The sequence below is a fragment of the Amblyomma americanum genome, chromosome 8, assembly GCF_052857255.1.
Source record: "Amblyomma americanum isolate KBUSLIRL-KWMA chromosome 8, ASM5285725v1, whole genome shotgun sequence".
Classification (NCBI taxonomy): Eukaryota; Metazoa; Arthropoda; class Arachnida; order Ixodida; family Ixodidae; genus Amblyomma; species Amblyomma americanum.
Genome location: NC_135504.1, coordinates 23,150,352 through 23,175,604, shown reverse-complemented (window position 1 = coordinate 23,175,604; position 25,253 = coordinate 23,150,352). Strand labels below are relative to the sequence as shown.

The 25,253-nt window shown below is 51.9% G+C and overlaps 1 protein-coding gene across 3 annotated transcripts in view; it reads right to left on the bottom strand.

The window, feature by feature from the left end:
* The window catches only part of sn (fascin domain-containing protein singed), a 69,436-nt gene that overhangs the window by 26,962 nt on the left and 17,221 nt on the right, over window positions 1–25,253 (bottom strand). The window contains exon 1 of one of the 3 annotated variants that reach the window (XM_077634129.1): window positions 24,795–24,922. The exons of 1 other annotated variant lie outside the window; for it this stretch is intronic. In XM_077634129.1, the coding sequence (XP_077490255.1) occupies window positions 24,795–24,907 (113 nt within the window). In that variant the 5' untranslated portion in view covers window positions 24,908–24,922. Of the gene's footprint in view, window positions 1–20,505; window positions 20,907–24,794; window positions 24,923–25,253 lie in introns of those variants that run through there. One more of the 3 variants, XM_077634133.1, reaches the window with a different exon arrangement.

Genomic DNA, 25,253 nt, shown 5'->3' with positions numbered 1-25,253 from the left:
CTCGTGAGAGCGCCAGTTGGATTCGGGCAGGTAGGCAGCGCCGCTCCACGGCGGCCGTTGGCGCGACGACGTCGGCGGTAACGGTAGCCGCTCCAAATTTCACGCAACCGAAACGCGAAGGTCAGCAGACTTTGCGCTTACCTCCTCCACTCGCCGCGGCCGCCGCCGAGCCTAGCTTTTCCGTGAAGTAATAAAGCACGCCGTCGTGTGCCTGTGTGTATACGAGCTCTGGAGTAATTACCCGAGTCTATTTTTGGTGCCGCGACCGACGACGGCGGATTGCAGGCGTGAAGCGAAAGCTTCTCGAGACCCCGATGGCTACGCGCGGGCCTGGCTCGGCCAGACGGGCGCGAAGTCGAGGCTTGTTGTAGAGAACGATGGCGGCTCGAAAATTGAGTACCGCCGTAGGGAGCGGGGCGCAGCGGCGTTACGTTAGAGAATAAATTGCCCCTGCTCCAGTAATTGCGCTCTCGTGGGGAGGTGCGCCTCGCGTTACGCCGCGTTAAGCCACGCGAATAACAATATCGTGCGAGGGCTTTGTCTTTTCTTTTTGTCCCCGGCAATGGCCTCGTTTTGTGCCGTGCGCGAGGATTAAAATGGAAGCGTGAAATGGAACATGCGATAAAAGTTTTCTTACTCTGCGAGCTTTGCGGGCGTTGCCGCATCGCGTGGCTCGGCGGTCACCGCCGCTTTTATTTACTTTTTTTTCGGGGGGGGGGGGAGGAGTGAGGGGGGTAATGTAGCGCATTACATACGGAAGCTTGCTGAGAGAAATCCAGACAGCAGCGTTTCGCGTGGAACAGGCATTCTTTCATGCACGATGACCGGAGAGACGCGCCTGTTCGCACGCCAGGCAGGCTGCGCGAAATGATGATGATGATGATGACGCCGAGGATGAGGAGAGGAAAGAAGACGAGAAGAAGGGAGAGGAATCTCAGCCCTGGAACTGTAACTGCATTCAAATAAAAGTCGGACATTTCCTCTTGTTCAGGAGCACGTCACTTTTCGACACAGTCCCCTTCCCCCCCGATGCATTTCGGCAACCAGTGCATTTGCCTTATGCGCCGCTGAAGAAATGAAGACAGCTGTCCTAGCTGCCTCACCCCTTATACCTAAGAGTTCCTCGAGCCAACGGACTTCAAACTTCCCTCATCTTGAGAAAATCGTCGATGGTTACGCGCACTTTGCGTCAGATGAAGAGGTCACCTATTGGCAGCGCCCACATTCCCAGCGGACGTTGAAAGCACGGCCCCTACCGAGTCACTGGCCCAGGGGCGGCCTGAGTGCTGAAGCGGCGAACCGCAGACAAACAGCAGACGATAACAAGAAGCTACGAGGCACTGCCAGAAGAAGAGTATAGAGGGGGGGGGGGGGGGGGGAATGAGGGGGGGGGAATGAGGGGGGGGGGGGGGGGGGGCAAATGTTTTCCGAGAGTTTCTCCGGACGAGCACGGCACCCCTTTTGAACAAACACGAGATCTTCAAGCCTGGGCCTGACGGTGGCGAGTACTGGATGTACACTTTGAAGGATGGCCGTCCGCGGACAACCGAAGCCCCTGCGCACGACCAGTATGGTCCCCAAGCAGACAGGAAAGGAGTGGCATTGCTAACGACCGCCCAACACCTGCAACCGCAACTCAAATAAGGCGGCCGACGGGGCAAGAACATGTCCCCACGGAAAAGGGGGGGGGGGGGGGGCATCATCATAGGTGCGGGAGGGCTTCGTGCACCGTCGTCTCAGGGGTAAGGGGCAACCGTGAGCCGCGGAGCCGCCCGTGAGACGATCGAGAGGGGGGCAGCGGCGGAAATGGATCGGACGCCACCGCCGCCGCTGAGAGGTCGATGACCTCGCGGGCGCTGCCGTGAGTATGCACAGGGCCGCCACCGCTGCCCTGGCCACCACCGCGCCGCCGATGGCGGAGACTGGGTAAAAGCCGCACTGCAGACGCACGCTCGCGCTCTGCATAACTAAACAAGAGAGTGGGGCTCGTTGGTGCTGGTTAAGAACCTCCGACCACAAAGTAGTCCCCTTTAGTAGTGCTCACTGCCCTTTTGTTTGCCCTTCTCAGTTCAGGTTCGGGTGTCCGCTGATATGTGAGAACAATACTGCGCCTTTTCCTTTCCCCCAATACCAATTATTATTATTATTATTTGTCCTATTTTGTGTTTCGCTCCGTTTGCAACGTCGGGGCTCGTTGGCTCTGCATGTTGAATTTATTACGATGGTGCCATTGATGCCGACTGTGGGATTTGCAGTGCCCCGGGAAACAAGACAGGTCAGCTGATATTTCACGGAGTCGCCAATCCGCGATGGAAGTCAGAAGAAAAAAGCCGACTCTCGTCACGGCGAAGGATCCCTCCTCCGGTTATGTTTCAAACCGTAACCATGGCTGAATGCAGCAGACCAGCCGCTTAAGCCTCGTCCACGTACATGCACACAATGTCTACTTGAAGAATAAAAGTAAATAACGAATACCAAAGCTAAAAGTGTTGCCGTGCTGAACCTAAGTACTGGATTTTTTTTCTGTTATTTTTAAGAGGCCTCCGCAGTATGAAGAGCTAACCTATGCCCTACGATTGTTACACGTTAGGTGGTACTGGTACTCCGCACAAACCATGGCCTCCCAAAGTCGCGAGTTTCGTCAACCAAGTCATCTGACTCTAGATCATACACGGTTCCCAGCATTATCCTGAAATACTATTCGGAATGACATAATAGGTTCGAGTTGAATCGGATCAACTGTAGCAGGAGTCGCATAACAAGTTTGTGAATCTGCGGCATTAAGCATTTTGTACGTCTCTCGGCTCGCTTGCAACCTCACAGATTTAATCGTTTGATTCGACTGCCGCCAAAAACCTTCACGTTCCGGAGAAATGGTGAAGCCGAAAGCCATGGTGAAGCACGAAAGGTCGTTGACCCCATCTGTCGAAAAGTTCTTGTCCGCGACGCGACAAGCCGCCACTTTGCAGGCGTGGTGGTCGAACCACCGGAGGGCCGCGGACAAAGGAAGGGAGGAGATCGCCCCACACTGGGCGGTTGTTAAAAGCCCCAACTGAAAGCACGAACACCGCCGTTTCTTTTGTGAGCGGTGAGCAGTGCTTTCCACGCGGAAGCAGTGCAATACACGTGTATACGTTTGCGTGCGCTGTTCCATCCCCCCTCGTGAAGGACCTCAGGGCTACCTGCGTGTAACTGCTCGCGTATAACTAATTAATCAGGCCTAAGCTCGAATATGCTTGCGTGGTGTGGGGTCCTTATACTGATACCAATTTAGGAAACTTGAAAGAATCCAAAGAAAAGCCGTAAGATTTGTTTATTCTAAATTTTCACCGTTTGGTTCTCCGTTTGAGCTAATGAAATTAACTGTATCCAACCTGTTGAGGCAAGAAGAAAAAATATTCGACGAGAATTTCTTTCCTTCCTCATAAATAACAAATTCCCGCTTGATACTTATTGGCGCTCGACTACTGATCCGGAGTTCCCGGGTTCGAACCCGACCGCGGCGGCGGCGGCGTTTTTATGGAGGAAAAACGCTAAGGCGCCCGTGTGCTGTGCGATGTCAGTGCACGTTAAAGATCCCCAGGTGGTCGAAATTATTCCGCAGCCCTCCACTACGGCACCTCTTTCTTCCTTTCTTCTTTCACTCCCTTCTTTATTCCTTCCCTTACGGCGCGGTTCAGGTGTCGGCCGACATGTGAGACAGATACTGCACTATTTCCCTTAGCCAAAAACCAATTATTATTGTTCTTATTATTGATACTGCACCCTACTTTTCATTTTTAGCTACACGCATAACGCGTCACCATCATCCCGATTCACTTATACATAGTACTTTGCTAGAACTGACACTTTTAAATTTTCCTTTTTCACGCGTATCATCAGCGAGCGGAATTCACCAACACGATGAACGCCAGCGCATAGTCATTATGCAAGCCTTTCTATTTGTTCTTTTTTCTTTTTACTTGTTGCCCTTGTATCTAATATCTAATATCTAATATGTATTTGTTCCGCTTGGATCTGTAACATGACCTGCAGTATGAAATAAATAAAAACAAAAAAAATATTTGGGGGCAGCTTAGTTAAACTGTCAGCTAGCTTAGCTGCCAGTTAATTTAGCTCTCAATTTAGCTTAGGTGCCAGCTTAGTTTGTTTTACAGGATGTTGGAGTCGGTACGCTCTTCTCTACTTTGAATTTGATCTCAAACCACGGCATCCACAAGGCGACATTTCAAATCGGGTTTTTTTTTTCCTCTGCGCCGCAAATTATTTTCTAAAAGTTCCTTGCGCGCATTTAATTCATTCTGGTCCTAACCGGGAGGACAGTACGGAGAAAAATACACGTTCAGATCCGTCATCAGCCCCGATATGCGGCTTCTGCAGGACAAATCCCTCTTACACTGACCGCCAATTAACCCTGTCCTGCACTATCTGCTGCCATCCTATGCTTGCAGATTTCATAATGTCATTAGGCCCCGTTGACTAACGCCCCCCGCAACACATCCTTCCTTGCAATCCGCTCTCTTGCACTAACAGGCCATCGGATGTCTGTTATCCGCACTACGTGCCCTCCCGATTTCTTTATTTAAGCTAGGAAATGAAGATCACTAACTCGCGTTTGTTCCCTGACCCATTTTCCCCCTTTTCCATAGCCCACCGCGCTGTATTCAATATCAGGCTTTCTTCCTGGAGGTATTCATAGCCAGTATATATAGTTGAACATCGTTATTTAGCCCGTTCTGACGAAACTTCCAAGGGGAATCGCCATTCCTTCGTTATATCCATTATTTCGTTATAAACCGCTTCGCTACAACGAGGTTCGACTGTAATTACATAGTTGCCTCTACTTAATTCCTCTCTCTGGTCATCTCTACGTAATTTTATTGTGATTTCTTCAACTCGACGCAAGAGGCATCTTTCGAAAGCAGGATGCCTCCTGCCGTCCGTGACCTCATTGACTCGCACGAACCATTCTTACAATCGCCAGCACACAATGAATCGTCAACGCCGACGCTCCTTGGCAGAACCGTGCATGATCGACGCGCTCACAGGGCGTCCGCGTCAATCGCGTTCCCCCGTGCGGGTAATTATGCGAGACGCCGGCGTCCGTCCCGTCGCAAGCCAGAGGCGCGAGAAGACAGCGCCGAGAAAAGTAAACGATAACTAACCCATAAAGTATAACCAAACTAAAAGATAACCAAGGCGGCGTCCCGGAATGAACAGTAGCGGCCGTCGGCGTCCGAGAACCCGTCTGCATACCGAGACGCTGGTAAAAAGGAGCCGCGCAGTGCGACGCTCTTTGTCTCTCTCCTGCCCCACTCGCGCGCACACTCTCTCCTGCGGTCACCGAGGCGGTGAAGAAAGAAAGAAAGAAAGAAAGAAAGAAAGAAAGAAAGAAAGAAAGAAAGAAAGAAAGAAAGAAAGAAAGAAAGAAAGAAAGAAAGAAAGAAAGCGAAAAGACATCGTGCCTCCTCCGCCGCGGTGGCTCAGTGGTTAGCGCGCTCGACTACTGATCCGGAGTTCCCGGCTTCGAACCCGACCGCGGCGGCTGCGTTTTTATGGAGGCAAAACGCTAAGGCGCCCGTGTGCTGTGAGATGTCAGTGCACGTTAAAGATCCCCAGGTGGTCGAAATTATTCCGGAGCCCTCCACTATACGGCACCTATTCTTCCTTTCACTCCCTCCTTTATCCCTTCCCTTACGGAGCGGTTCAGGTGTCCAAAGATATATGAGACAGATACTGCGCCATTTCCTTTCCCCAAAAACCAATTATTATTATTAGTATCCTCCACCACCGCGCTCCTCTGGAGACTACCGTATGTGGTCAGCGATAAGACTGGCCAGGTTAACCCTAGCGCCTCGGTCGAGGAACCTTGTGAGATTGCTGTGCAAGCATGTGCGATCGTTCACAACTCCGCTCAGAAACTTTCTACTTTAGGGCATTGTCACGCGAGTGTGTATGAAGAGAATAAGTGAATGTAATACAAGTTTCTCGGCTTTGCGCTTAACTGCTCCCAGGAAGCCGCATTTCGATGACGCTTCCTTCGCCGATTCATTCTGCTCAAACCCGCGTATACACTCTAGTTGCTACTATACCTGTGACGTCAGGCTGAAGAGCGACATGTCATCCGCCGAGTCCGGTATCATACCAGGCCAAGACCAAAGGCAATGTATAGAGCGGGGGAAGAAATGTTCCAGAACATGACCTCAAGGCACCTTCCGCCCTGGGGCAGTCATATCGATTAATCCAAAGCCAATAGGACACCCGCAGTGAGCGAACTGTACGCCAGGTACGGTTAAGCGTTGCGTCAATTTCAGCAATGACAGTTTCACTAAGAAGTTTGAATACTTATCCCCAAGCTGGCCGTGTGCAGAAGAACAAGATGCATAGGATTTCAGCCAAGGATGACTGCGGCTAGAATTATCTAAACAAATGTAGCCGGCCTCTTTTCAAGATCTAGCTAGCTTCCTATGCACAGCCCGAGCAACCACCGCATCCCGGTACCACGTGAAAAAAAAAATGAAATTTGTTTTTTTGGAGCAAAGGGAATGACGTAGTGACTGTCTCGCATACCTCGGCGGACACCCGAACCGCGCCGTAAGGGAAGGAATAAAGGAGGGAGTGAAAGAAGAAAGGAGGAGAGAGGTGTCGTAGTGGAGGGCTCCGGAATAATTTCGATCACCAGGGGATCTTTAACGCGCACTGACATCGCACAGCAGACGGGCGCCTTAGCGCTTCGCCTCCATCGAAACACGGCCGCCGCGATCGCGTTCGTACACGGGTCCTCTAGCTCAGTAGACGAGCGCCTTAACCACTGAGCCATCGCGGCGGGTCCACGTGACGCAGGAGAACTCGTTTCCCGTCCCGCCGTCTCGCACGACGAGCGCTATTGGTTGACCTCCCTCGGAACAACTCCGGGACGATGCTGTGAAACCGACACGAACGACTTGCGCACAGCAGTGCATGCATGCTCCGAGGGGACAACCGCGGGGGTCTCCGAACCGGCGTCGCCGCGAGCGGCTTAAACATATGCACAGCCGCGCGGGCATGGGAACGTAGGCAGATGCACCGCCGCCTTCGGCAAGAGTCAAGCTGCGAGCAACTTGATCGCTCTGGAATCGAGACGGTATCCGAACGCGGGCCCGCGGATGCGTCACGTGCACCACGCACCGCGACTCGTTGCGTAGCGAGAGCGAATGCGTAACGACGCGACGCGTCGCAGAAGCGAGCGACAACAGCTGGCGACCAGGCTGCGCATCTCCGCAGTCGTCACCGCAGGGTTAATTTATCGGAGCGAGCGCGCGCGCAACACTGCCGAAAGGTTGTCGCCTTTACGGGGGAAGAATATGGACTATAGGAAGGACAACTCTTACCGTTTCTGTTTAAGCTTAGAGGCGATACGGGAATCGCTGTTATTCTACGTCCTTCACGGAAATCAACTGTTGTTGGTAGCCGATGACTGACGTCAGGAAGTCACGTGACCACACACGCCGCCTGTATTGCGCACGCAGTGAGAATGTGGCATAAAGGGTCTGAACTGCCAGAATATGGTTGTTTCAGGCAACCTCAGTGCAGAAAGGTTAAGAATATACCAATACACAAGGACAGATCTATCGAGAGAAACAATTGTGGTGAATAAAAGCCTCCAAAGAAACAATTTCTGAATGGTGTGACATATGTTGTGTTATGTTGTGCGACGTGTTATGTTGTGCTGTTATGTCGCGCTACGTTATGTCGTGCTACGTTATGTTGCGCTATGTTATGTTAAGACGCATTTACGATAAATCAGCAGCCAAGTTCCGAATCTCGCCATCAGCTGCTAATGCAGACACACCCACCGAATTTTTTTGTACTTTCTCCAGGGGAACCAGCTTTTGCCTTGGCGGTGAGCGAACTTAGATGGCCCCTGCATTCCTGGACTAAGGGCCCCACCCATATTCGGAAACTTCTTTTATATATCTGAACAAATGTTCGCCACCTCCTACGCCTGGCAGCGAACATTTACATTTTTTTTGTTTCACAGATATGTCTGTAAGTGCTGTTTTTGTAACACTTCGAAATTCCGAAATCATTTCACGCTCAAGTACAAACACATTGACGTTAGTACAGTGCTCATAGTATTTTATACACAGGGTACGTCAGAGAATTAACTGTGTGGCCAAGTTAACGCAAGTGCAGGTGCCGCCACGTACTTCATGCACACTGGAGCAAATAAAATAATTGGTTTTTGGAGGGAAAGGAAATGGCGCAGTATCTGTCTCATATATCGTTGGACACCTGAACCGCGCCGTAAGGGAAGGGTAAAGGAGGGAGTGAAAGAAGAAAGGAACAGATAGGTCCGTAGTGGAGGGTTCGGGAATAATTTCGACCACCTGGGGATCTTTAACGTGCACTGACATCGCACAGCACACGGGCGCCTTAGCGTTTTTCCTCCATAAAAACGCAGCCGCCGCGGTCGGGTTCGAACCCGGGAACGCACACTGGAGCAACAAACCAGCACTTTTGGTGCAACAAACCAGCACTTTTGTTTTAGATCTCTAACCCCCACGCGTGCTCGTTAATCTACTCACTTCCTTCTTGACCAAGTTACGAGAAGGGATAAAGGATGTGAGGAGAGAGTCTTACTGGAACCAGTACAGTCAGTCCAACAAATCCAGTCAATGTATTCCGAGCCACCTCGACGTGTGGGGTCACCGGCTCAACGCATTCACGGGTGAAGAAGCCTTGCCATCCGAGGTGTTCCACTATTCGACGCCGGCGAACGGAGGATTGTCGGCGTCCCTGGCGCCTACAGGCAGGCGTCCTCAACGAAGAGCAAAGAAGAGCGGACAACTACAAGCAAACAACCGGGACAAACAAGACGAATAGGGCCCCGCTACTCCCGGTGCAATCCACCGGAGACCGTGCGCACCGAGTCGGTGCACCGGTCGGAGCGGAGACCGTTGGAGCCAGGCGCACATATAAATAAAAAAAGCAGCGCTTGTCGGAGCCTCGCTTCTATTTCTGGCAACAGCTGATCGACTGTGGCCGCACAAAGCCGATCGCGCCGCCGGCCGGGCCCGGCGACGACCTTCACGCGAGCGTTTCCTGCAGTCTTCGACGACGAAGTGGAAGCAGACGGCGGCGCGTTTGATGATCCGTCGCGTCCCAGAGCAGCGCGGCGTAGTTGCAGGGAAGGGCGAAGCTAGTCGAGCAGTCTTCCGAATTGAGCGGACGAAACAAAAAGAAACAAAAAAAAAACAGCCACGGCGTACAACGGCAAATGGTGCGCGCGGAGAGTCGTCGCGCCTAGCCGTTTAACCCCCCCCCCCCCCCCCTCACCCTCCCTTCCCCTCCTTTAGACTGGCCCTCTGCGATGCCGATGCCGCGGACGTGATCGAACACGAGAAGACGTAGTGGCCGAGAATCGAGGAAAGTGGACGGCCTGTTCCTCCCTTTCACGTCCCCCCCCCCCCCCTTCGTGGGGTCGATTTCGATCGTAGGTAACACGACAGAGGGTGAGAGAGGGCACGGTGTGACCCCGATCGAGCGGGGCTTCATCTTCGCAAGAGGCCGCGCGCTTGTGCGCACACACACACACACTCAAGAAGACGGCGGAAAAACCGACAGAAGAGACACGGGGCGGGCAGCGGGGGCAGGCCTCGCTCTCTGAAAAGAGGCGACAGGGGAAAAGCGCTGCTGCTGACTGCAGTGGGGTTTTTCTGCTCACCGAAGAGGTGGAGGAAGGAAGAAGTCAGCGCGGCACATTCTTCGGGGGGAAGCTTCTTTCGCTCGGCGAAGCCAAAACCCTTCGAGAGATGACTCCATACCCCCTACCCCCCCCCCCCCCCCCCCCCGAACCCTTAACAACTCCTTAGTCCTCGAAGTGGTGGAGCTCACTCCAGTGAAAGCGAGCCGCCTTTACAAAAATGGCCTATAGACAGTCTATATACTTGTTATAGACTAATGCCCTCCTACAGACACCTATTTTTGTCTACTCATACACTACAGACCATCTATAGACAAAAGTCTACTAAAAGTGTACGGCCATAAATCTACAGATTTCCTATAGACTGTCCATAGGATTTGTATTGCTATAGACTGTTCTCTACGGTTTGTCTATAGAGAGTCTATAGACTCTATAGACAGAAGCCTACGGACAGTCTATGGACTGTCTAAATGAATTTTTCCAAGGGCGGCGGCCCCTTCACTGCTGGCCTCCGAGCTTCGAGAGAGAGGTGGCAGGCCTTTGCGAGGTGAAAGGTACACGCACAGGCCAGGGCGATTCGCTGCCCTTTGACCTGCCCGATCATCGATTAGAGTTCGTGAGGCTTCAGGGCCGGATGCTGGGGAGAAATTAGGCTTCGCGAGAATACGCGCTCGTTTCAGATCATCGCGGTGTCATCTGGTGTAATCCCACGCCCTTCCTCAGCGCCGTAGCCTCTCTCAAGACTGATACACTTCCAAACAAGCGACCGTGTTGCGTAACACTCTGCAGAGCGGACGGCTCCAGCCTATACATCGATTTATGCAACTGTCCACGACAAGCGCCTTCTCTGCTATTATTTTCAAGCTTGTACCATTTTTATATTGCGTCCTTGTATTTAATGAGCCCTCTCCACTACACCTAACCTATTCACTCTTAACTGAGTGTTTTCACTATACACTTTAACCTCGTTATAACTATGTTAAAGGGGCGGAGCGGTTATTTAGTTATAGCCCTAGCTTCGTTATAGCACCCGTGTTGGCCGAGCTTCCAAGGGGAATAGTTCCTTCGTTATATCCATTATTCCGTTATAAACAGTTTCGTTATAACGAGGTTCGACTATATCACCGTCCTATACCTCTTACCAGCCCTCCGGGCCTCTTCCCACCAACTTAAGTGTGATCCCCTTCTTTCCACTGTATTCGTCCACTGGCCCTTCCATGCGCTCGCTCCGAACTCAATCCCTGTCTCTCCACAGATCCATCAGCCCCGTACATTTTTTTTCGCCGCTGCTTTAACCGTGTGATTCAGTTTTCTGGATCAGCTCCACAGACCAATCAATCAGAGCACGCATCAACGCCCACATTACGAAATGCCCGCAAACTTAATAACGAGTGGACCGGCAGAACTTATTACGGCTTTCGACGCGTCGGTCAGCGGTTGTTTGCGTACGATTCGACCCGTACAAAAGCTCACCGCTAAGACTCCCAATTCAAGCCTGTTTGAATGAGCCAATGTCAGCTCAAGCCACCCTGCTTCCCCTTAAGAAAATTCTTTAGACTGTCTATAGACATCTCTCTATAAAGTCTAAAGACTCTCTATAGACAAACCCTAGAGAGCAGTCTATAGGCAATAGAAACCCTATAGACAGTCTATAGACAATATATAGATTTATGGCCATACAGTTTTAGTAGACTTTTTGTCTATAGAAAGTCTATAGACTTTGAATAGACAAAAAGAAATATCTATAGCAAGGCAATAGTCTATAAGGAGACTTAGTCGAGGGTTCGACGGCATACCGTCTGGTCAGGAATCATGGCTTGATGAGGTTCACTGGTCACTGACCAAGGTCAACAAAAAAAATGACGTTTCGGGAGCGCCACGGCTCCCTTGTTCACAGTGAGCAACCAGCTGGACGTCCCGGGCTTTTTGTAGCGGTTACTATCGTTCTGAGACATTTCGCGTAAATAGGGTGCAACGTGACAACGGGAAAGAATGTATCAGCCCGCCGAAATCTCGAGTCATTAATCATCCAGACTACGCCCAACACAATAAATAAGAATGACGGCACGTTGCACCCTATCTACGCGAAATGCCTCAGAACGATAGTAACCGCTACAAAAAGCCCGGGACGTCCAGCTGGTTGCTCATTGTGAACAAGGGAGCCGTAGCGCTCCCGAAACGTCATTTTTTTTTTGTTGACCTTGGTCAGTGACCAGTGAACCTCATCAAGCTATAAGGAGACTATAGATTGTTTATAGACCATTTTTGTAAGGGTCTGCAGAGACGCTGAAAAAGCGGTTTGAGCACAAAGGTCCCTCCTATTTCCGGTTCGCGACGGACGGAGCACTGCTTTCTCGAACGTTGCACCGCGATTTGCGGCGGGCGTCGAAATCGCTGTGGGCGCGCTGCCAAAGCGAATGCGAGTGCGCGTGCCGAGACAGCGTGGTGGTGCGGTGAAGGTTTGTTTCCAACTGGCGTGACTCAAGGTCCCGAGGAGAGTCGAACGCGACGCAAAGCAGTCGACGCCCTGCCTTCTAAGGCAATCTACTTTTGGAACAACCGCGAATCTTCTAATGCCTCCGCACCGTTCTTTCTTCGTCGCATGACGTGCTTGACAAGGGCGATATTCGGCCGTCGTTCCAAGCTTTCCTCTGCGACTGTTATGGCAATCCCGCGAACGCGGGCCGTGCACAAGGTACGTCAAGATGCGGTCAACCGTAAATTCATTTCTGGTGCGAAAGCACTACTAAAATAAATGTTTTAGTAAAAAAATAAATAGAATAAAATAAGCTCAGCTCCGCTGGCCACTGCACGAGAGCGATATACTATCGCCGCAGCCGATAACACCTCGCAACACACGTTGTTGCTGTTGGTGTTGTTATTGTTGTTGGTGTTGGCATTGTTGTTGGTGTTATTGTTGTTATTGGTGTTGTTGTTGCTGTTGTTGTTGTTGGCGTTGTTGTTGGTGTTGTTGTGGTGGTGGTGGTGGTAATGGTGGTGATGGTGGTTGTTGTTGCCTCCATTCTACGGCGCCAACAGATCAGCTTAAGCAAATTCACAGCTTAACCCGAGTCGTCGCCAGACGTGCCGACGGCCCCGCAAATCAAAGCCATGAACCCACCAGGTTAAACGCATGCTTTCGCACGTCAACACCGGTTTAACTATACATTACAACACTACCACTTTGTTTTTGTTTTTTGTCGTACAAGACCCACCTGTGTGGCAACATCTGCCATCTCAGGGCTGCACCATTAGCAAAGTGTGTAACGAGGACTCCCAGGGAGATACGAATGTAAAGTTGAGAATGATCAATTCCGCATATATGGGCATTAGCTCATTAACGCTGTCGCGTCATGCCCTTAAGCTGGAGCTTAAGTGTCCGCTCCAATTTTTTTTACAGCTCTCGCTGTAAAAACCAATTACTGACTGAATTGGCCAAGAATGTTACTTGACTCTGCTGTTTCAGCGTAACGCCCTATAACTGCCACTTTGCCGAGTCCCTAAAAACGTGGCAATATCACTGAGTAAACATCACACCTACCAGTACGCGTGTCAAGAAAACAAGGCATAAAACAAGAAAATAAAACAGCGCACGATGCAATCAAAATGCGAAGCTACTGCAAGTTCCCGGAGGCACTTGCCCTATCTGCGTGTGTCACATGATGCGCGGGCGCTGTTGCCGCCGAGGGGAGTGGGTGAGGTGAGGGAGGAAACCGCATGCGCTCCCGGACGAAGCCGCATCCGGAGGAACTGTTTATCACCCCCCGACAAAAGCGCGGCTTCCTCCCGAGGCGACGCCCAAACTAGGAGGGGCGAACCGCTGCGCATTCCAACGCCACCCTGGGGGGGTGGGGGGGGGGGGGGGGGGACGTCTGGCCAAACATCTCTAGCGCGAAGGGCATGGGCGGTTGTTACAAAACAAAGAAACAAAGAAAAAAGACATGTGCAGGTTAGCGCTTATTGCTATAGCCTTAGAGCCACCCTCTGTTGCGTTACTTACCTGTTTGAAACTCAAGAAGACTGAATACGGTCGACCTACATACCATTGTATTGCACCAGCCTCTATAGTCCGATACAACTGAAGAATGAAGTGGCTTTTCCCAGTCAAAAGACACCCTTCCAGCCAATGGCGTCGGATGATTCTCATGACCCTGCTAGCGTGACAGTGCAGGGGGTGGAAAACCAAATGGGTTAGTCGCCTCCTTCCATGGTTTCCATGGTTGGGGATAGTCCAATCCCTGCATTGTCATGCTAACAGGTTCAAGAGAATCGGGAGACGCCATTGGCTGGAAAGGGGGGGGGGGGGTCCTTTGACGGGGAAAAGCCGCTTCATTCTCGAGTTGTATCCGACTATAGGCGAGTCGGCTGCTGGATCAAATGTTTTCACACGCAGTTGCTGGATTGGATTGTGAGGTTTTAACGTCAGAAAACGACTCAGGCTACAAGGGACACCGTAATGAAGAGCTCCGGATTGCTTCACACCACCCGGGACATAATAACGCGCGCTTATAACACAAGGGCGCGTCGAAAATACGACCGCCGCGGCCGGGATCGAACCCTCGACCTTGAGATCAGCAGGCGAACGTCAAAGCCACTGAGTCACCGCGGCGGGTTCCTATTCTCGAAGGCTTAGGTTTATGGGGGTTCAACGTCCCAAAGCGACTCAGGCTATGAGAGACGCCGTAGTGAAGGGCTCAGGGAATTTCGACCACCTGGGGTTCTTCAACGTGCACTGACATCGCACAGCACACGGGCCTCTAGAATTTCGCCTCCATCGAAATTCGACCACCGCGGCCGGGGTCGAACCCGCGTCTTTCGGGACAGCAGCCGAGCGTCATAGCCACTGAGCCACCGCGGCGGGTTCCTATTGTTGAAGTGGTGTATTAGTCCCCTTCGATTGATTGACTGGATAGGATTATTCATTCGCTTGCAGACCCCGTGGCCGAAGCACAGCCACACTGTGGTCTCTGGCTTTGCCTTACTTCTTGATGACGACAGCTTTCTCTCACGAAGACCTTCTGCCAGCTAGCGCGGTGCGGCTAAATAGCGAACAAAAAATTTCGCGTCACATTTTTTTTTTTTTTACAGTTAACCCTGTAGTGCGCTGCGTGCGATTCACGGTACCGACGTGCCATAAGTTCCAATAGATTTAGTATGATGCTAGATTAAAAAGCATAACATTCTAACAGTATTACACAAAACTCAGTTACCAACGGATTTCTAGAAGATTATTTAAAGCGCCAGCTGGCTTCTACGAGATGCAGCCGGCATGCTGAAAGGACACTGACCCGCTACAAAGTCTCATCGGGCCGGTACAGGTATAAAATTTCTAAGGGAAACTGCTAATTAAGGGGGCAACGGAACGACTGAATTTTGCTGCCTATTTATAGCATGTAAACGAGCGTTTGGGGACGTCCAGATGCCAGCTTAATTGAACAGTTTTAACTACGGCCACATTTCACGCAACTTGCGGCCCAGTAACGAATAACTTCTTGGAGCTCACAACTTTCGGCCTGCTTTTCAATTGCAGGGCATTACCGGCGACGCATCTTACCTTATTCGTCGGCGAAAAAGGTAACTTCGCGCTACGAATGGCGGTATAGTAAGCGCTTAAGTGCTAACTCAATGCTTAAACAGGTTTTCCAGTTGCATCTCAGCAAATTAAAGCAAGCAAAATTCAGCGCACACTTAAAGGTCACCCAGGGTGGGAAAATCGTTATTGTGCCAGACCCCCAGAAGAAAAAAACACGCGAGAAAAACCATTAACTTTGAGGAAGTGTTACGGCACTTGCAAAGCCGACAATGAAGGGCGCGAAGTGCTTTTGGCGCTACGCCTATTAATTCCCACGGAACTTCGCCATTTCCTTGGGGCGTACAGGCGTGAACTGGGAACATTCCGAAACCCCGAAGCGCGCGTCATCTGGCGGAGATCATCGTTATTACGGTTACTACCGTCCCGCCCACTTTTGCGCAGCGCATCAAGAAGGTATGCGGAGAGCGTACACCCGAAGCAACTACATAACGGGCCCCCGCCTGGTCAGTGCACCATTGCCGACTGCACGAATATGGCGAATGCGGTGAGCTCATCGTAATCCGAACTTAAATCCGTCATACACTCTAAACAGAAAGGAGTAAAAAAGGGGTAAGTTGCCCTCTAGAGCACTCCCTTTTATGCGCACACTCTTTCTTTTACTCCCTTGGAGGCGCATTTGTGTTTAGAGTACAACCCATCGGTCAAGACGAACCCACTGCTTTCCAGGTAGAACTCCCAAAACGGACAAACTACGTAACGCCGTTTCTAAACCGTCAGAGGTTCTCCGGACAGGGGTGTTGGCCGCAACGGATTCCAGCCGCAAACCCGAGGTGGCTCCGCAAACGGGGCCATTGTGCCTTGGCCCCCGTGCAAGCAAATGCACACACACACAGTCTCGCCCCCGCCACTCCGAGATCATGCAGAAGCCCCCACAAAGCGTTTGTGTGTCTCACGCGGAGCCCAGAACACTCCGTGGGACGAACTGGGCCACACAGACACGCTGCATGCGAAACGGTCGCGCTTCTTTGTGTTCCTCCACCCTTGAAGGGCCAGCCAGTTCATCCGTCCGCTGCATACGAAGAGCGCGCGCACACCCTTATAACGGCTCTGACGTCACACCTCCTCCTCGAGAAAGGGACGGGGGGGGGGGGGGAGATAAGCGGGTCACGCGGCCATTATCATCACTCAAGAGGAGCCGTCGAGAAACAATGGGCGCACGCAAAGCGGCCATGCCTTGCTCATCCAGCCAGGAGACTGGACCGGCCGGCCCAAAGTGGAAACAGACGGAAGAAAAGAAGCAGACGAAAACGTCGGTGGCGCCGCCAAACGAACGGCGGGGGCAGCCTGCATTAAGAGCACAAAGGGAAAACGCTATCTCGCCCAAACACGCCTGCCTGCGTATGCCGTCAGTGTGTGTGCATGTGTGCGTCCAGAAGCGGCGCGCTTCAACAAAGTCCGCCGCCGAAAGAAAAAGCTGGCCGCGCGCGGTGCTGGTCATCAAAAGAAAATGGCGCCGCCCGCTCGAGCGAGCAGACGACCCGAGTAGGAGCGGCGGCACAGCCCACGCCCGGGCGGCGAGGAAACGGGCGATAAGTTTGGGCGCTTTTTGCTTGCTATCCTGACGATTCGCGGCGGCGGCTTGAAGCGGCAGGTGGAATACGTGACGAAGTAGAGAAAAGAATAAATGAAGCGGCGCTTCTCGCTACACACGCGGCCGTTCGGATGGGAAGGCGAGCAACAAGTGTTCCACTTGTAACAAAGCTAGCGGGCGGCATATCAGTCGCAGCCGATGTGCCCGCGGTGTTGGCTGCAATCTCGACAAATGATGTTCGTTTCTGTTACACTTGATTTGAGTTGGGTGTCTTCGCTTCCGGAGTTATGAAAGAATGAAATATGCGAACAAGAAAAAAAAATGTTTCAGAAATCCCATTCTCAGGAGCAGGAATTCTTGAAAATCTAGAGATAATCACGCATCCACACAGAGCTTGCCTTACGAGCAATTTCGCACCGCGCGTAGTAGGAAAGGTATATAGCCACCCCGAAACTGGTCACAGCGCAGTATATATCGAAGGCTCCGAGGAGTGCTTCCACTCCTGCTACAAATGTTCCGTTCTGCTCCAAACAAGATTTGCTGCTCCATTCTGATATTGCCAAAATTGCTCCAAAATGGATGTGGTGGGAAATAATGATGGTACTGCCAAGCCACTAGAGGGGTCAGAGCGGTCAGAGCAGAGTCTATGTGGATCGACTCTAGGCCGGAGTAGGGCGAAGTCAGATGCGTCTGGCGCCACCTATCGCTACTTAATTGCAACCTCTTATGAAGCTATTTCAACAAAAAAAAAAGGAGTGCCTCAGTTGCTGCTGTTGACACAGCGCTGGCAACTATCGTGTCTTTTCCTCTCTCCATAAGCGCTACGTGGTAAACCAAGAAAATTACCGCACCTTGAAAATGCGAAAAAGTTCTCTTGTAGCTCAGAAATTAGGAGGGTGAATCGTGGTATATACAGGGGGCTTATTGCATTTCTGATTGGATGAACACTTGAGAATCACTGGTATGAATAGTCATGCATGTAATACGTCTTCCTGCAGAATAGCTTAAAATAATGGTTAGAGAGGCCAACAGCAAGATGTCCGCCTTAATTTGATTTGTTCACAATATAAATATGATTAAAAAATGGCTGCATCGCGGGCAACGCACCTCTCGAAACTGGTGCACAGCTGCTTTAAACTGCTCCAAATTGCCTGACAAGCTGCTCCAAAGTGCTCCAAAGTCCATTGTTTGATGTAATAATAATAATTGGTTTTTGGGGAAAGGAAATGGCGCAGTATCTGTCTCATATATCTTTGGATACCTGAACCGCGCCGTAAGGGAAGGGATAAAGGGGGAGTGAAAGAAGAAAGGAAGAATAGGTGCCGTAGTGGAGGGCTCCGGAATAATTTCGACCACTTGGGGATCTTTAACGTGCACTGACATCGCACAGCACACGGGCGCCTTAGCGTTTTTCCTCCATAAAAACGCAGCCACCGCGGTCGGGTTCGAACCCGGGAACTCCGGACCAGTAGTTCCAAATCACGGTTTTGCAGTAGCAGCACTGAAGCTCGGTGTAACTCGGCTCAAAATGAGCCCATTCTGCAAAACCTAAACGTTGCTTTAGTAAAACACTAACGCGATTCGTATTTCTACGCAAGTGGTCATCAGACGTTAAGCACATCGGCGCTGCGCGTTAGAGACCCCTCTTAACAAGTGCGCAACGGTGCTCCCATTTAAATCCAGCCCGGAAGCTCACGAGTAGCGTAAACAAGTCTATGTCGCCACGGGAGGTTCAAGGCGGCCTGCATTCCACCGATAACTTGAGACCCGTGGGACGCGCCGACGGCGATGTTCCACATGAAAGGGAGGAGGAGGGGTTGGGGTGGCAACAATGCGAAACCGAATAACGTAAACAGAGCGAGACGATGAGCAGCAGCCGCACGTACGCAGCTCATGTGGCCTTCCTGCGAAAAGCGCCGTGGACTTTGCGTTCCTCCCGATTCAGAAAGCACGAGGGTCCCTTCACGGACACGAGCCTTCCGTCGCCACGGGGACAATGCTTAGCCCGGCTCAAGCACTAAAATTTCCCGTATGTGTTGTGCAACAAACATGTGATGCTGTGAAGCCTATAACGCTCATGGAGCTGGATAGCCTATAACGCTCATGGAGCTGAAGAGCCTATGTAACGCTCGTGGAGCTGAAGAGCCTATATAACGCTCGTGGAGCTGAAGAGCCTATATAACGCTCGTGGAGCTGGATAGCTTATAACGCTCGTGGAGCTAAAGAGCCTATAACGCTCGTGGAGCTAAAGAGCCTATAACGCTCGTGGAGCTGAAGAGCCTATAACGCTCGTGGAGCTGAAGAACCTATAACGCTCGTGGAGCTGAAGAGCCTATAACGCTCGTGGAGCTGAAGAGCCTATAACGCACATGGTGCTGAAGAGCCTATAACGCTCGTGGAGCTAAAGAGCCTATAACGCTCGTGGATCTGAAGAGCCTATAACGCTCGTGGAGCTGAAGAACCTATAACGCTCGTGGAGCTGAAGAGCCTATAACGCACATGGTGCTGAAGAGCCTATAACGCTCGTGGAGCTAAAGAGCCTATAACGCTCGTGGAGCTGGATAGCCTATAACGCTCGTGGAGCTGAAGAACCTATAACGCTCGTGGAGCTGAAGAGCCTATAACGCTCGTGGAGCTGGATAGCCTATAACGCTCGTGGAGCTGAAGAACCTATAACGCTCGTGGAGCTGAAGAACCTATAACGCTCGTGGAGCTAAAGAGCCTATAACGCTCGTGGAGCTGGATAGCCTATAACGCTCGTGGAGCTGAAGAACCTATAACGCTCGTGGAGCTGAAGAGCCTATAACGCACATGGTGCTGAAGAGCCTATAACGCTCGTGGAGCTAAAGAGCCTATAACGCTCGTGGAGCTGAAGAGCCTATAACGCACATGGTGCTGAAGAGCCTATAACGCTCGTGGAGCTAAAGAGCCTATAACGCTCGTGGAGCTAAAGAGCCTATAACGCTCATGGAGCTGGATAGCCTATAACGCTCGTGGAGCTGGAGAGCCTATAATGCTCGTGGAGATGAAGAGCATATAACGCCCATGGAGCTGAAGAGCCTATAACGCTCGTGGAGCTGGATAGCCTATAACGGTCGTGGAGCTGGATAGCCTATAACGCCCATGGAGCTGAAGAGCCTATAACGCCCATGGAGCTGAAGAGCCTATAACGCCCATGGAGCTGAAGAGCCTATAACGCTCATGGAGCTGGATAGTCTATAACGCTCATGGAGCTGGATAGCCTATAAAGCTCATGGAGCTGGATAGCCTATAAAGCTCATGGAGCTGAAGAGCCTATAACGCTCATGGAGCTGAAGAGCCTATAACGCACATGGAGCTGCCCAACCTAAAGATCATGCACACCCTAAAGGTCGTTGTACTGTGAACGTTACAGCTGATCGCGCTCTGCGACTAACATTTAGTGGTGCTGTGCAACCCAAAGCAAAACGCGCACACGAGGTCTTAGCTGTATTATGCGAGCACAAGCACTTCCGAGCACCATAGAAGGTCCCAAAGAAAACAGACCGAATGAATCGCTGGATCTTTTCTTCAAACCCATTTACGCAAAACGGCTGTCGTTGCAGAGCTCCCAAACTATTATTCAGCATTATTCAGCTCAGTGACGCGCACAACACGGGCATAAATTGTGGGCGGGAGCAAAAACAAAAACGAAATGAGGAACACAAAAGAACTCACTTTTTAGGTAGACACCACCTGCTTACACGTAACACGACAGGAATGACAACCGCACTCGTGCGGAGGGCTGGGGTGAAGCCGACAGACGCTATTGCCTCCCCAGATGCAGCTATAGAGGTACGGAAAAACCCAAGCAATTTCAGAACAGATGTCGCATCGCAAAGGCATTCAGGTCCTCCGAAATGTTCGCGCAGAAAAAAAAACAAACACCCACGCGGGTTTAAGGAACGGCACAAGGCGAAGCTTTACCTAACGGCGGCACAGCACACGGCACACCTCGAAAAGGATTACGAGGAGACCGCAGTTCACCGCAAGCACCTCTAGGTGGCGCCCTAATAAGTATAGACGTGCCGATCACAGAGGAGAACGTCGCATCCATCTCTCGCCGGTGGTTGCCGTCTAGACGCTACAAGAACAGCGAGAAGACGTAATCCATCCTCAGTCGCTCCGTTCTGGTGCGCGGCGTCAACAATGACGTCATCGTCGGCGACGATCGGTCTTCGAAGTTGTCACCCGAGGACGTCACCCCTTGTCAAGGCGGGACATGTCAGACAGGGCGGTCTGCCCGTCGTCTTCCACACGTGTCTGCCGATCAGTGAAGGACATGCGCCGGTGAAAACAATAATAAAGACCTCTACCTGTTCTGGCGGCTGTCACGTCGACCCTGACCATAACTAAGTAACTGGCGAGACGCCACGAAAGTGCAAACTAACTATACAGGTCAAAGGTGTTACCGATTAGTTAGCCGTGACGTATCTACCCCATCCGTCACAAAGGCTCCCAGGCCGACGTGGCTTTTGCGTGTCGTCGGGAAAGTCTCTTGGCGAAGCAGCGGCGTTGGTTTGTTTGCGGGCAATGCGCAAGTCGCTAAACTCGGCGATAGATGGTGTAACCGTTGCGTTTTTTTAACCTCAGCCCCTTCCTCAATCCATTTATTAATAATTAATAATTGGTTTTTGGGGAAAGGAAATGGCGCAGTATCTGTCTCACATATCGTTGGACACCTGAACCGCGCCGTAAGGAAAGGGTAAAGGAGGGAGTGAAAGAAGAAAGGAAGAGAGAGGTGCCGTAGTGGAGAGCTCCAGGATAATTTCGACCACCTGGGGATCTTTAACGTGCACTGACATCGCACAGCACACGGGCGCCTTAGCGTTTTTCCTCCATAAAAACGCAGCCGCCGCGGTAGGGTTCGAACCCGGGAACTCCGGATCAGTAGTCGAGCGCCCTAACCACTGAGCCACCGCGGCGGGTCCTCAATCCATTTGCTTCACGGTATATACGGTCCAGGTGTCCGCCCACAGTAAGACTTCCACTGAACCCTTTCATCCTTACACCTACTCACATCCCCAACACCGACACGCACAGAATATCCGAGAGGCGTTTCGAAACGGTTGGTGTCACGTCACGAGCGCGCATCCCACCCAATGACAAAGTTGGTTGATCGAGTCGCCAAGCACGGGTTGCATGCACGGAGTGGTCACATGGTCGCGGGGAAGAGGCATATGATTGGTTGACACGGGGGCGGAAATGGAAACTGTCCCATATACAGTTCTCACTGCACTCCGATATCTTCAACGGCAAACCTAGGGACTGGCACTGATCTCAGAGTCGCTGCACGACTATCGTACGCAGCTTATGGTAGTAAGGCATAGTCTGGTATGGTATAGTAAAGTACGGCATGGTATGGTATGATGCGGTACGCTTAGGTCAAGGGCGGCTTCCTTTGACATTAGCACAATCCACATCATTGTGCGCGTTTGAGGAAGGGCACCTCGCGGGGCTAAGTACGAAAGCGACAACGCTCGCTACCAAGGTCCACCAGAGCGGCACAGAACCTTGCGAACCATTCAGCAACACGCGCCTTAAAGATGACTACAATTTCCTTGCACTTATACTTTTCTGCTGCTCAAGTTCTAAAGTTTCGTTCTTGAATGCGGCGGTAAGTTTCCCCGTTCGACTCGCTTCACTTTGCAGACGCAGATACGGATTCGCAACTTTAGCCGGGCTCAGGCTGCGCTGACGTCGACGCCCAAAAGTCGCCGTGTCAGACAAGACCCGTCGCAGCCTCGGCGGCGGTGCTGGTGACCGTCGCTGGAATCTGCGCCCTCCCAGGAGAAGAAACGCCGGAGCGGTAGACAAAGAAGAAGAAGAAGAAAGGAACGAAGAGAAGAAAAGAACACAAGGAGCGAGGCCGCCGTCGGGACGAAGAGAAGAGAAAGAAGAGATGATTCGAAGCGGGTTCGTCGGCCGAGCGCAGCCCGGTTCGCGCGCGTGGACCGAGAAAAGAGTCGGCACGCCAACAACGCCGAGAAAGAGGGGAAAAAAAATACGGAAAATAAACGAGCAAAAGAGAAAAGTGCGCGCGAACTAGGAGCAATCAGAGAAGGAACGAAGGCCAGGGTGGAAAGAGAAAGAAATGAGAAAAAGAAGGCAGAAACGCCGCGCCGCGTCGGCACGGACTGGGGAAGAAAGAAGGGTAAAAAAAAAGTAAATAAAAAGCGCAGGAGAGGAGGAGGCGGAGTTGGGCAAAAATGAAGTTGTCTGGTGTCCCATTTTCTGCGGCGAAAACAAGAAAAGCCCCCCACGAAAGAAGAAGAGGAGGGGGACCAGCTGAGAGCACCGGCCTCTCACTCGCTGGCTCGAATTCCCCACTCGTTGCTTGCCGTACGCACACACTGCGCTGGCATTCCTGCAAGACCAAGAAAGCGTATTCGCACACTCACCACCAAGAGGAGAGTGTCAACAGGCTAAGCCTGTCTGACAGAAAGTGGGCGTGATGTCTAGGGGATTTCGAATGCAGACCAAGCGATCAAACGCAATCGTATATGTACACGAAGACGCGAGCAAACAGACTCGCACGGCGAAGGCAGACCGCGATTTCTTTAGAGCGCACCAAAGGTCTTCGCTCTTAGTCCACAATGATTATCCGCCGTCTGTTGGTTGGACGGGGAGCGCATGAGATTTCGCTTAAGTGACGCAATAAGCGCCGAAGTATAACGCCGTCCGACTACGGCGCAAATGAGTGGAGGTGCGATGCTAAACAGCGTTGCAAGATGACTGAAGATTTGTGACGAAAAATGGAGACATTTGGATTGGAAGCACGAAAGAAAGAAACCTTGCATGTTTTTCATCTTCCTCTGAGTTGATTGTTTTTTAGGGAAATGAAAGGAGTCAGTAACGGTCTCGCTTCTAGGTGGACACCTCAACCGCACCGTGAGGGACAGGATAAAGAAGGAAGAGAGAGATAGCGAGAGCTGACCCCCCACCCCCACTCCGAGATTACTGTGGAGTCTGCTGTCTGTATGAGTGCGGTCATGTGCGACACCACGCTGTCCAGAGCCAAAGTGTTGGGTCCATCCGCGCACTCCCCAGACCACGCTGCCCTGGACTGTGCATGGTATGTGCATGCTCCTTCTCCCTTCTTCACCCCTTCACCCGCGGCGCAGTTCAGATGTCCATCGTGAAGCGGGACACTTACTGCGTCAGTTGTTTCCAAAAAAAAAATACTTTTTTCGATTTCATAAAAAGTGCCACATCCATGAGCCGCAGGAACAGCGGGGAAGAGTATACACACGATCTATCAGCTCTTACACCATCTTTGGTATATGGGGGTTTAACGTCCCACAGCGACTAAGGCTATGAGAGACGCCGTAGTGAAGGGCTCCGGAAATTTTGACCACCTGGGGTTCTTTAACGTGCACCGACATCGCACAGCACACGGGCCTCTAGAATTTCGCCTCCATCGAAATTCGACCGCCGCGGCCGGGATCGAACCCGCGTCTTTCGGGCTAGCAGCCGAGCGCCATAACCACTCAGCCACCGCGGCGGCTACTCCCACACTATCACCATCACCGTCAGCAGCAGCAGCCAAGTCACACTTGATTACTGCAGGAACAACGCGCCCCAACTGATCTCCAATTAGCCCCGGCGCCCTCCACATTATCCCAGAAAAATCTCCCAATCTAGCTAGCTCCCCCTTTTACCCCGGCTCTCTACCGTTCCCTGCCACGCAAGCTCCCTTCCCTTCCCTTCCTCCTAACAAGATAACACTATCCAAGACGGGGAGCCCCACTACGCTAAGAGGGGGTGGCGGTAAGGGGACTGGGAAGGCGGGGGCACATGCCGCGGTACACCACGCGCGCGGCCCGAGATACACGGCCTCAACAGACACGCGGCCCACCAAGACTGCCAACGTGCAAACCAAAGAAACAAACGGAGAAAATTCCACGCTGGCAGCACGAAGAAGAAGCAGCACCAGCAGCTTGAAGGGAACGGGGCGAAAAACTCGCCTCCTAATCCTCGGCTCCCGCGCTGCTGACGCCAGCGCTTCGCCTCGTGTAGTACTTTCACGGCAGCTCCTCTGCCCGCGTCTGGCGGCGATAAGGCGGAAGAGATGTGGCATGCGCGGACGAGGAGGAAGCCAGAGACAGAAATAGATCGATAAGAAGAAGGCACCGAGGCAGCTATGGCCACCCTCTCTTTTCTCCTCTCTCTCAATCTCGTCCTCGCCCTCTCCGGGTCACTCTGGCCAGGGAAAGGGGCAGCTAGCATAGAAGAAGACCGGCGCTGACGGGGAAGCGTCGGCAAGGAACGCTCCCACCAGAGAACGAAAGTGGGCAGCCAGACTACAGGAGGACACAACTCAAGAACGAAAAGCCTTTTCCCCACCGACAAAGGACCCCCTTTCCAGCCAATGGCGTCGGCTGATTCTCATGAAACTGCTTGCATGACAGTGCAGGCAGCGTTGC